At 43.7% G+C, this 13,180-nt stretch overlaps 1 protein-coding gene across 1 annotated transcript; it reads left to right on the top strand.

The window, feature by feature from the left end:
• The first annotated feature begins 1,324 nt into the window (after nucleotides 1-1,324).
• LOC124227464 (2'-5'-oligoadenylate synthase-like protein 2) lies at nucleotides 1,325-12,889 on the top strand. Its single transcript, XM_046641511.1, has 6 exons — nucleotides 1,325-1,728; nucleotides 6,019-6,307; nucleotides 7,119-7,294; nucleotides 9,604-9,845; nucleotides 10,328-10,469; nucleotides 12,211-12,889. The coding sequence occupies exons 1-6, from the start codon at nucleotides 1,531-1,533 to the stop codon at nucleotides 12,724-12,726; spliced, it is 1,563 nt and encodes a 520-aa protein (XP_046497467.1). The 5' UTR covers nucleotides 1,325-1,530; the 3' UTR covers nucleotides 12,727-12,889.
• The last annotated feature ends 291 nt before the right edge of the window (nucleotides 12,890-13,180 follow it).

Below are 13,180 nucleotides of genomic sequence, written 5' to 3'. Positions count from 1 at the left end.
AGCAGCTCACATACCCCCCCACAAAAAAGAGGAAGATTGGCAACAGATGTTGTCTCAGGGTGAATCTTCCCCAGCAAAAAGAGGAAAACTGACAAGAGATATTAACTCAGGGCTAATCTTCCTCAGTGGAAAAAAAATCAACCCCCACCAAAGAAAACTTTTTACAACTTCCTCTTTCGTATGGGTTCTTGAGGATGACGAAGCAACTCACCTAAACAGGAGGAACAAAACAACAAATAAAGGGTGTGCTTGCCTTTGCTCTTAAAAAAGAAAGAGCTCGGTCAATCCCAGGCCCCAGCAACCCTCAGGCTCAGCCCAAGCCCCCTACCCGCTGTGTTGAGAAGCCAGTCTATTAAGAATATGCAGACTATGATCTGCTGAATGAGGAGGCACAAGCCACCCACACTGGGTGAGCAGGTAGCTCCCTCAGCATCCAAGCTCCCACTTTAGGGAAGTGAAAACCCCAGCGTCATTCTGATCGAAGGTGCAGTTTCAATACACCCACGCACAGGAAATAAAGTCTCAAGATTCGTGACTTACAGATCCCAGAAGGTGGAAGGTGGTGGGCCGTGCAAAGAGCTGGGGAAAACGCAGTCCCAGAGAGTAGGAGATAGAAAGCAGGGTAGCAAGCACCTACTACATAGAAGGTGGTTGGGGCAAAGGTCACTAACTTTTCGTGGTCTCAACTCCAAGTGGTTATTTTAAAAGGTGCCCTGGGCCAGCCTGGAGCATAGTAGTTAAGTCCGGCATGCTCCACTTCACTGCCCCAGGTTCGTGGGTTCGGATCCCAGGCACCAACGTATACCATTCATCAGCCATGCTGTCGTGGCAACTCACATACAAAATAGAGGAAGATGGGCACAGATGCTAGCTCAGGGCTAATCTTCCTCAAGCAAGAAGAGGAAGATTGGCAACAGGTGTTAGCTCAGGGCGAATCTTCCTCACCAAAAAAAAAAAAAAAAAAAAGTGCCCTGGGAAAAGCAAAGAGGGAAATTACATTAGGAATCCTAAACTCATTATCTAAATGTCCAGACTCTGGGTGCGAGCAGGGTTGTCATACTGTAAAATGCCTTGGCAGCAACTCAAAATAGTTATTTTTCTCATTGAACCCCCTCACCCAGGCACCAGTACCTCCTGATCCCAGGAGCAGACATGGTCCTGTTTCAGTAGAGGGTTGAGGTCTCCTCTCCACGACGCAGGAAATGGGGCGTCGGGGGAGGCCAGGTCCAGGACATTCTGGGAAATGCCTAGCGTGAAAGACTGAGCAACCTCAAGGGGGCGCTTGGCTCCATTTCCCCACCATTTTAGCTGGCAGCCTGAAACAGAAACACAAAATTAGAGCTCAGCGAACTCAGTTTCGGTTTCCCAACAGCAAGAGAGGGGGGAGGATGTGGCAGCAGAGCTGGCTTCTGAGCTTAGAGCAGCCCGGGGAGAGATAAGATGTACTATCCGGTCCTTTAGCCTGCTGGAGAAACAGGGGTGGCAGAAGCAGAGAGGATTTATTCCAACGGGCAGCCTGGTCTGGCAGAGATGGAGCCCTCCCAGGACCTGTATGAGACCCCTGCAGACAGGCTGGATGCCTTTGTGGAGCACTGCCTTCAGCCCCAGGGAGAGTGGAAGGAAGAAGTTCAGGACGCCTGGCAGAGAAGCGAGAAGTTCTTGAGGAATCATTGCTTCCGGGATGAGCTGCTTGGAGACCAAGAAGTCAGGGTGCTGAAGGTGGTGAAGGTGGGCACATGGGGACCCTGGGGTTTCCGATCCCAGCTCTAATGCTTTGGGACTGTGTGAGCTTGGGGGAGGGGTCATTTCATCTAAGTTTCAATCTCCTCTTTAACCCAAATTTGTTATAAGGAATACATGAGATAAAGTGTGGAAAACGCTTTTAAACAGTATATTATCCTACAAATCTTAAGGATGATTATGATTATCCTCATCATGTTTTATTATTGTTGTTATTATTTGAGATTCAGCTGTCTGAGTGCTAAGGAGGCAGGTGGAATGTAGATAAGAGCTCTCTATAAAATGCATGCTTTTGTTTCTTGTTTGAAAAAACTGTTGACTTGAAAATAAAACAGCCAGTTATTGTACCAGCAACGTGAGCTTCTTGGGAATAGCAAAGGAATTGCAATTCTGGGCAAACCACTTACAACAAAAGCCACAGGCAGATCCAGTAAGCAAAGGAGAAAAAAGAGGGAGGTGGAAGTGGCTGTTATTTTGTACAAAAGTCCATTGGTGGAAATGGAGAGTTGGGAGGGGGCGGGGCAATCCATTTCTAGTTCGGGATGCAATGTACATCTCTTCCTGTTGGGGTCTGTAATTGAACATTTCTTCCTCTTTCGGTCTGTAATTGACAGTCCTCCCTGTAATTGACACACAGAGTCATTGTATCTGAGGGCTTCCCCTTCTGGCCTCCAGACTCCATTTTAAATGAGATTCCCCTTTATTAATTTTCACAAAGCCTACTTTATGCCCAAAGTCACAAAGATAATCTCCTATATTTTTTCTTCTAAAATGGCACTGTATTATATTATATAGTTAGATTAGAAACTGTCTAGCCGTTATGCAATACCAGAGAGGGCTTCGTGGGTTAAATGGATTTTTAGGGGCTGACCATATAATTCAACACCCATTTATAGCATGATTTCTCCTGGGAAAGTACTGAATTGTAATTCAACTTTTAACACATCACCCTAAACCGAAAGTATCTTGACCATAAGTCTAGCTTTTGCTAGGAGGAAAGACATCTAGCATTAACTGAAGTAAATCAGGCTGTTTGCCTGGGGGCGGGGGGTAATGGTGCAAAAGGTAAGGCTGAAAGGACATGCAACTTTAAAGAATCTTTAAATAAAGACTCAAAACCAAAGATTCAGGGGTGTTATCAGCAAACCATGAGCTTCCAAACAGAAATTCAGGAAACTTAAGCTCCTGTAGTTGCTTCAAAAGATCCCACTTTGCACTTCTGGGCTCTGACTCTTCTGCGTATCTGAATTTCCTGGAGGAATTGCAACCTCTGCTTTCTGCTCTAGAGTTCCATCAGCATTTTTGCTTTCAGGACCTGAAACTAAAAAAAGGAAATCTCCGTAAGAACCAGAAAAGGGGTGCATATTCTCTGAAGGATGGGTCTAAAAGCGCTCAAGTATTTTAGTATAAGTTCTACATAAAGATCTTCTCTGGATTTGAATGTGCTGTGTTTCCACTGGAAACACTACTCCAATACCCATATCCTGAAGTTCCCATTCCCACCTTTACAAGTGGAGACTATCTGCCTGCGGAAGAAGTTATTTTCCCTTTCTTCTTGTTCTCTCAGTGATCTCTTTATCTAGAAGTTTAAACACCCCTACACTAACCATCTCCAACTATTGTGAGCAGCCTAGAACAAAGGATTTCTGGAGTTAAACACCCTATTTGGATAAACATTGGTAAACAAATAATAGCCAAAAGGACACATGTTCATTACATTTCCGTTTCTATATTAGGAGGAAGGAAGAGGGTACATTGCACATGGCACGTAATTCAACTGCCTTTCTTGATCTAAGCACTAGATTTTCTGAGTTGAATGTAGTTTTCCTGGTTTCATCCATCTATATCGTGGTGAGAGTGCTGTATTTTTCTAGAATTAAATGTACTGATTTCCTACCACGAGTGGCCTAGAGCGCCTTCTGAGACCAGTAGTAACTTTTGCAAAGACATCCCTTGCTGTGCCTAATCGCGGCCACCCTCTGACACCCATATTCTTCCTTTTTCTTCTATTCTGTTTCCTCGAGTCAAGAAATGCTAGTGCCAAACCAATGCCAACGTTAAGGTTACATAGGAATCTGAGGTCAAAATTGCTTCACGATTTTTTAAATTACATGAGTAATACATTTAATCACAAAAATATAGGAAAATACAAAAAAATTACAAAATGAATGACCTTACTAGGCATAGATAAGCACTACTAACATTTTAGTATACTATGATTACATTTTACATGTTTATAAATAACTAGAAAACGTTTTCTTTCGTACGTACTTATAAATACATTTATTTGTAAAGAGATTGTAAATTTCTGGTACTGGCCAAGATGGAGTAAGGCTCTTATAAATCTGTCTATCACAAATTACAACTAAGACTCTGGACAGACATCAAAAAGCCAGTGCTTGAGCACTCTGAAAAGTTAACAATAGCAGGCAGATTGGGGACTGAAGTCAACCCTTAGTGACAACCTATCACAAGAGTGATTATGGCGGAGCAAACTATTAACACACACGACAACATGGGTGGATATCAAAAGCATGGTGCTGAGTGGAAAAAAACCCCAATTTCAAAAGGTCACATACTGTATGATTCCATTAACATAATTCTCGAAATGACAAGATTATCTCGATAGAAAGCAGATTAGTGTTTTTTCCAGGGTTTAGGGATGGCAGAAGGGAGAGAGGTGGGTATGACTATAAAGGAGCTGAATGAGGAAGCAGAATGGAATAATTCTGTATCTTTATTTCAGTGGTGGTTACGGGAATCCACACATGTGCTAGAATGTCCTAGAAGTAAACACACACGTTGTATCAATATCAATTTCCTGATTTTGGTGTTCTACTCGATTTATGTAAGAAGTGACCGTGAGGAGGTAACTGGGTAAAGGGCACAGCAGTCTTCTCTGAACTATCGTTACAACTACCTGTGAATCTATAATTACTTCAAAATAAAAATTAGCTTATTGTATGTGGGGAAAAGGAGAAGGGCCAGCCCCCCTCCCTGGCTACTGAAGGAGACCCCCCGCCCCAAGTTCCCCTCCGTCAGAGGACATGTTCCCTTTAGTGTCGTTCACCAGGGCCAGGAGTGGAGACAGCCCCTCAGAACTCCTGGGTTTTAGAGGTTGAAGGTACTTTCACAGGTACAGCAACAACCACTGAAATGTGGTTGTCTTTAAAAATGACACTTGCCAGGACCATTTCCTGTCCCAGGAAAGTGGCTGCCTCTCTACGCTTTGGAGGAAGAAAACCATGCTTTGAAGCAAGCTTCTCTTATTGAGCATTCTTTTGGCCAAATATTGTAACTTGTAGTTTTCTAGTTCAATTTCTGGAATTACATCAACACTAAGTGGGGGAAAAAATGTAAAAAGATCAAAATGTACAGGTGGAGAGGACAAGGCCAGAGGAAGACCATTTGCAAATGGACTAAGGGCAGGCAGGACTTTCCATTCTCAGGCCCCCTCTAGGCACTCCATGATCACGCTACCTAGATTTTAATCCTCCTGGGATCTTTATCCACGACGTCCGAATTCCCTTTCCTGCTTGTTTCCTATCCAGGGGCAAGATTTGTGATTCACATGTCAAGGCTGCAGCTGGGCCTCCTTCCATGAACATTTATGCTACCTATAAACTAGAATTTCCAGCATCCCTGCACACACACACAAGTCTAAAAAATATATTTGTGCATACACACACACATGCCTACACACACACACAAAATGTGTGTACAAAATATATACACAAAAGTATGTTTGTCTAGGCCAGAACTTTCCAATAGAACTTTCTACAGTGGTGGAAATGTTCTATATATGTGCTGTCCAATGTCTTATCGCTATCCGTGGGTGGCTGTTGAGCATTTGAAATTAGGCTAGTGCGACTGAAGAGCTGAACTTTTTATTTCATTTTATTTTAATTAATTTAAATTTAAATAGCCACATGTGGCCACCACGTTGGCTAGCCTAGGTCTAGGCATTGAACATTTACGGAATAATATATAAGAAGCTGGTATCTGTGGTTGTCTCTGGAGAAAGGGCTTAAGGCCTGGGGTGCAATGGAGTTTTACATTTTATTTATATTCTTTGAATTATTTATCCTGTACTTAATTTTTCTAATGAATGAAAAGATGTGGTAACAGCCACAGCAGACGGCACCATGTGTGATGGAGACCAAGAACTCCTTTTGGGATCTGTGTGAACAGCCTAACGTGGGTGCCTCTGACTTCACTCCTCACTTTAAAGCATCATGCCTCAGGGGAAGTGAAGCTCAACATCGATGTCCTCCCCAGGGTGGCTCCTCTGGGAAGGGGACGACGCTGAACCACAGCTCCGACGTGGACATGGTCCTCTTCCTGAGCTGCTTCTCCAGCTTCCAAGACCAGGCAATGCTCCGGGGACTCATCATCAGCCTCATCGAGGAGAAATTGACTCACTGTAGCAGGAGCCTGGCCTACAACATCAATCTGGCCCCGCGCAGAGAGACGACCAGGGTCCCCCGCTCCCTGTCCTTCCAGGTCCAGGCCAGGAGGAGCAGTGAAATCATCAGAGTGGATGTGCTCCCGGCTTTCAATGCTCTAAGTAAAGACAGTGATGGGTCAGGTGGAGGGAAGGGAAGCGACTCAGGAACCTTTCACCAACCTGGCCTTGGGGGAGGTTTGGGAAAGTGGAAAACAATGGGGGAGAATGGTATTGCCTCTTTTTTCGGGGGGATGGGACTGGAACTATACCTTGAAGATTAAGTCCCATAAATGCTTGTGTTGCCATGTCCCACTGCTGAGAGGAATCTCAGGTAATGGATTCCCACCTAACCCAAGGAGAAGATTCTTCTCTGACCCTCTGTGAAGCACCAGGGCGAGCAAGCCCTTCAAGGTCTTTGGAGTTAGAACTGGACTGAAATCATTTTAAAAGCAGGGCTCCTAATGTCTTCAAATTTTGGCTCCAAGACTTACTAATTGTGTGACCTTGGGCAAGCTACCTAACACCTCCAAGACTCAATGTTCCAACCTGTTAATGGGGATAATAATATCAGGTTGAATCATAGGAAACTGACAGTATTTGACCCTGTTTGACCCACAAAAAATGGCAATTTCCTATGGTTCCACTTAATTTTGCCTTCTTCATGGAGCTGTTCTAAGGATTCCATGAGCTTAGCCCAGTGCTGACACATGGTAAGTCTTTGGTCAGTGCGACTTATTTAAAATCTACATGATTTGGGGGAGGGCTGCCAAACCCTTGAGGCCTCCACTTCCTTAGTTGTAAAATGGGAAAAATAATGCTATAGTGAGGATTGCGTGAGATAATTTATGCCCACTCTACACACAGTAGTCCTTTTCCCATCTTCCTCACCTCAAAGGGAGGATTTTCCTGACCAGGTGCTTTTTTCTCCCAGGAAATTTTTGCCCGGACTCTAAACCACCACCGGAAATCTATGAAAACTTGATCACCACCCATGGCCTCCCTGGGGAGTTCTCGCCAAGCTTCACAGAGTTGCAGAGGCACTTCGTGAAAAGTCGTCCTACTAAGCTAAAGAGCCTCCTGCGGCTGGTGAAACACTGGTACCTGCAGGTGCGGGGCTGGGAGACGTAGCGACTGGAGGGAGGGCAGGCGCCTCCTAGCATTTTTTTTTTAAGAGAAAGAAATGGAAACAACCTAACTATCTCAGAAGAGGGAACAGGTTCAATAATGTAGGTGGAATAGTATAATTGGAAATTATTTGTAAACGAGAGAGCACTGGACAGTGTTTTGCATTATTGTTGTGGCTGTTGTCTGTTCTTGCTATATTCTCTTCACTTCTGAAGTGTCGCATCCCGGTCATAGCCTCCTGGTTCCAATGACATGTTCCTCAAGGGCAATTCAATGGTTCTTGATGTACATAAACGTGATTTTCCACAGGCTTCAGACCTCAGGCATTTCACATAATAATAACAGCAACAATAGTCATAAAGCTACTATTTACTCTGAGTTAATTATGCTCCCTGATCTAGGCTAAACGCTCCGCATATTTTTTCTCATTTAATCTTTCCAATCGCTCTGTCATGTATGTGATATTCATTAGCCCCATTTTGAAGATGGAAAAACAAGGCTCAAAAGCGAAAGTGTGGCTAAGATTTGAGTACGAAAGTGTCTGACTCTTGAATATGTGCCCTTAGTCAACAACCTTAATTTCATGATCATAGTTATTTTTGCTGATTATTTGAATATTACATTGAGCTCATTAACAAAAATTCAAACAATGCAAAAAAAAACTCAAGAAGGTAAAATACACACAAAATCTCTGAGATAATACCGATAACATTTTTGGTGACTATTCCTTCACGCTTTTCTTTGTGTCTTTATATTTTATAACACGGCTCATGCAGAGGTTACATCAGTGGAATCATATCGTGCATACTCTTTTTGTAGTCTACCCTTTAAAAAAATACATTTGCACATTGACCTTTGTACTTAAACTTGTGGGAGTTTCTTATTAATGTATTTTGCATATTTTTCCATTGGGTTTTTTTTAAAGATTGGCCCTGAGCTAACATCTGTTGCCAATCTTCTTATTTTTTTTTCCTTCTTCTCCTCCCCAAACCCCCTGAGTACATAGTTGTATATTCTAGTTGTAGGTCCTTCTATTTCTACTATATGGGACATCACCTCAGCATGGCTTGATGAGTGGTGCCACGTCTGCACCTTGGATCTGAACTGGCAAAACCTGGGGCCTCTGAAGCGGAGCCCACGAACTTAACCACTCAGCCACGGGGCCGGCCCTCCATTGGGTTTTTAAAATCTTTTTCTTATCAGTTGTAAAACCTCTTTGCAAATTGTAGATACTTACCATGATCTCTCATGTGTTGCAAATATTTTTGCCAATATATCACTCATCTGTTGACCTTAATTATAGTGTCTTTGACAACATAATTAATTCAAATTTTAAAATAAACATATCTGACGTTTCTTTTATAGATTCTAGGTTTCCTATCTTACCCACATAGATATGTAGTCTCTTAATTTTTTTTCTAATATATTTAATATATACTTTAACTCCATTTATAATTTATTTTGGTATTTGGTGTGACAGTGGGATCATCTTTAATTTCTTCTAGATGGCTAAGTTGTGCCAGCATCATTTAATGGATTATGCATCTTTTTCCCACTGAACTGAAATACCACGCTTGTCAATTCTTAAATTCTTGTATCTACTGGGAACCAACTCTGGGCTATCTGTTCTGTTACACTTGGCTATTGTTTATTCTGACGCCAAAAGCACACTGTTTCTGTTACAAGTCCTTTACATGACGCATCTGAGAAGACAAATACCAATCTCTCTATTTTTCTTTTTCATAATTTTCTTGGATTTCCTAGGCAATTATTCCTCTATATGAATCTTAAGATCATTTTATCCCTTTAAAAACACCACTGGGATTCTAATTGAAATTGCCGTAAGTTTCTAAGTTAATTTTTGAAGAGCTGAAAATTTCACATGATTACTCTCTCTTCTTCATCTTTCTGATGAAGTTTGTTCTGGTTTTGGTTTATGTTTTCAGTGTGCTTGTGTGTTCAGTTTTCTTTGATTGTATCTTGTATTCACTATATTATATTGCCTCCCCCATTCCAACTGAATAACACAATTGTTGAGGACCAGAAGGTCCACAAGAGGCCCCAACTTCCTCTTTTATTGAAATTTTGATGGCCCCAGGACATAGCTCATCTAGATCCCAAGCTGCTAGGCCCACGTCAGATTTCACAGATGAGCTGCATAACCCACATGTGAAATGAAGTATTCCTGGGCTCTGGAAACACAGAGACCTGGAAATTCCCAGTTTCCAGACTAACAATCTCATATTCTCCCTCCCTCCCTCCCTCTCTCTCTCTCTCTTCCTCCTCTCCAGTACGTGAAACGTAAATATCGAAAAGCAGCAGTGCCCCCAAAATATGCACTGGAGCTTCTGACTATCTATGCCTGGGAAATGGGTACAAACAAAAATGAGAGCTTCAACCTGGATGAAGGATTTATAGCTGTGATGAAACTCCTCAGAGATTATGAAGACATCTGCATATATTGGACCAAGTACTATGATTTTGAAAATGAAGTTGTCAGAATCTTTATCAAAAAACAGTTGAAGGAATGCAGGTGTGTTGGTTGCATTACCTTCAGCTGCAAGCTAATAGAAAACCCAACTCATACAGTCTTTAAAATAAAGGGAGTTTATTGGCTTTTGTAGCTGAGAAATCCAAAGATAAATGAAGCTTCAGGTATGGTGTGATCTAGATGTTCACTATGTCATCAGGGTCCCATCCATGAATTGCTCAGCTCTGCCTCTCCCAGATTTTACCTTTGAATTCAGGCTAACTTCCTCATGGCTGCATCAGTTCCAGGTTTCTCATCTGGACTCATACCTTCCAGTACAAGAGGGAGAGCCCCTTTGCCCTAGCATTCCAAGCAGAATCCCTGAGATTCATTCTGATTGGGCCAGCTTAGGTTACACCTCCAATCCCGAGCCAACAGCTTCAGCTTGCAGGGAGGCCTCCCCACACAGAGGTATGCACAATCTCATAGACGTGAGTGACAGAGTTCTGAGTGTGATGGAGATCCTCCCCACTCCTCTCTCCCAGGCCCATTATCCTGGACCCAGCTGATCCCACCAACAACCTGGGAAGGGAAAAGAGATGGGACCTGGTGGCCAAAGAGGCCGTTTACTGCCTGAAGCAGGATTGCTGCAGGACGGAAGACTCCAGCCAAGCCTGGCACGTACAGGTACAACCCCTCCTCACCTCACAGTCATGACTCAGTGATGACCTCACTTCAACCCCCCATAAATCTTCCCCACTCCTGCCACAGCACCTGTAAGTCCCCAGGACAGGCAGCACCTCCCATGGAGACATCCCAGCCAACCAGGTGTGCATTTCTTCCCCCTCTGCTCCGTCTGCACCTCAGTTCTTTCATCTGTATGATGAGCAAGCAATTTCTGCCCTGCTCTGTAGCCGTTTGAGGGATACAGTCAAAGGATATATTCATATACATACATCCTGTGGGGTAACGTTTCCTCTATTGCGGGTTGTCGAAAGCTCAACTTCTTGCTATGAAAACAAGAGATTTAGCACGTGTCTAAAAACAATCAGTGAGGAGCATAGGATTCCACTGCAATGAGCAAGCCCAGGGGCACAGCCCCCTGCACATGGTGTTTCCCGCACAGATCACAACACTAAATAGGAATCCAGGGTTCAGAGACCAGGACTCTGCTATGAGCTCACTGAGAGATCTGATTTCCCCAGCCCGCTACTCCTGGAGAAATCTTGTCACAGTCCCACTTTTCATTTCCTGCACACAAATTCTCAGTCTGGCACCCAAGGCAACCCTGAAGCAAATAAGGGACAGAACCAACCTATCAGCGGGACCCACCACTTAGCCACGTCCCATTGGCTGGAATATCCAGAAGACTGGGATTCCTGGGAGACAAGAGTCATGGAACAGTCTTCCAACTCTTGCCAGGACCCCTCCCAGTGATTACTATTATCATTTTATGTTTTGTGAAAAGGCAACACACTTTCATAGCCCAAAAAAGCAAACTGTTGGAAAAAAGCACACAATTAAAATCAGTCTCCCTCCCCTCCCAATGCCCAGTCTGTCAGTTCTGCCCCGTTCTTGGCGTCCACTTATCAATTTCTTGCATCTCCTTCCATGGATGTGCCACACAAGCACATGCCTGTGTCTGTACAACCTATTTTTTGCATCTTTACTTTTATTTTCTTAAATTATTAGGTCATTCAGTTACTCAATTAAATTATCTGCAAGACAATCCCATATCCACACATATAGGCCTAAAAGGCATAACCATATAACAAAGTTCAAACCAGGATATTTCTGAACATGCAATGGGGTGATGTTAATTATGCCAGGACAAGGGGCGTACACCAGGACTGCCCTAGACTAACGAGAACATCAAGTCATTCTGAATCAATAGCTAGATCATAATCCAATGAATAAAAGTAACTTAACATATAATCAGTGCCCTACTGATAGATTTTTTAAGATGCTTTCAGACTTTGGCTATTACAGTGAATATCCTTGAACATCCATCTCAGTGCCTGACATACATTGAATCATTTAGCCTACAACAGCCCTATCTATGACGGACTTCTGGAGAAGGTGCTAATGTTATCCCCATGTGACATGTGGGGAATCTGAGTAGGTCCATATAGACGGAGTGGTTATTTGGAGAGCAGTTGCCAGTTGTCACTCTGGTTGGGGTGAGTCAGAGGACAGAGGATGACCCAGTGGTCCTGTAAGCCTAGGATGACCAAATGTTCTGCTTTGCCTGGAACAATCTTGGTTCATACTTGTTGGCTGAGAGAATTATTGACTGCATCTCCTTTTACTTTTAAATGTGCCTCAGTAGGCAACAAATTATATCATCAGTAGCCAGAAGAGGGGGGATTTTGAGACAACAGACAGCCATGCCATCAGATACCTTAATCTGCTCCCTGCTCCCTTCCAGCCAGCAAGGGACGTCCAGGTGATAGTGAAACACACAGGGTGGGAGCCCTGGACACTCTCAGTGGACCCCTACAGCCCCATCTGGAAGATGAAAGTGGAGATCAAGAGTAGGTGTCGCCTCCAGGGACAGCAGCGTCTCTCCTTCCAGGAGCCAGGAGGAGATCGGCAACTGCTCAGTAGCCGGCGGACCCTGGCAGATTACGGGATCTTCTCTAAAGTGAACGTCCGGGTGCTGGAGACCTTCCCTCCTGAGATCCAGGTGTTCGTGAAGGACTCCAGCGGCCACACCAAACCTTATGCCATTGACCCTGATAACTCCATCCGTGACTTGAAAGAGAAGATTGAGGAGGCTGGAGGACCTTGCGTGGAGGATCAGATACTAAGGTTCCAGGGTCGGAAACTGTGGAATCATCGCAGCCTCTCAGACCTGCAGATAGAGGACTGTGACACCATCACGCTCATCAGGAAAGACTACAATTCTCCAGTAGTGCCAGTGGTCTGGCCGTTCACGATGTAGACTTCTCTGTCCTGTCCCCCCAGCCCACCTCTTTCTACCCAAACCACTGTGTTCCTTCTGAACATAAATACCCCTCCCCTGCTTAAATCCTCCAATGGCTCCTATCACCTACAGAATAAAGTTCGAGTTCCTTTGCTTGGCATTCAGGGACCTTGACAATTTAGGCCTTGCCTACTCCTCAATCTCTCCTTACCTCGCTCAAAACACACTAGATGTGGCCCAAGCACTTGCAATCCCAGCACACTGAAGGCCAGGTCATAACTTTATCACTTTGAGTCAACTATCCTTTCCCTGCACGTTTTCATCTTTCAATACTCAAATCTCTAGGTCATCGATTCTCAAAGTATGGATCCTAGACCAGCAGAATTAGCATGACCTGGGAACTTTTTTCTTTTTTTCCAAGTAATTTTCTTGAGATCGTAATGGCTCATAACATTGTGTAATTTCAGATGTA

Source organism: Equus quagga, chromosome 15 (genome assembly GCF_021613505.1).
Source record: "Equus quagga isolate Etosha38 chromosome 15, UCLA_HA_Equagga_1.0, whole genome shotgun sequence".
Taxonomy (NCBI): Eukaryota; Metazoa; Chordata; class Mammalia; order Perissodactyla; family Equidae; genus Equus; species Equus quagga.
Note: the sequence above shows the minus strand (reverse complement) of the source record. Positions and strands in the feature narration are given on the sequence as shown.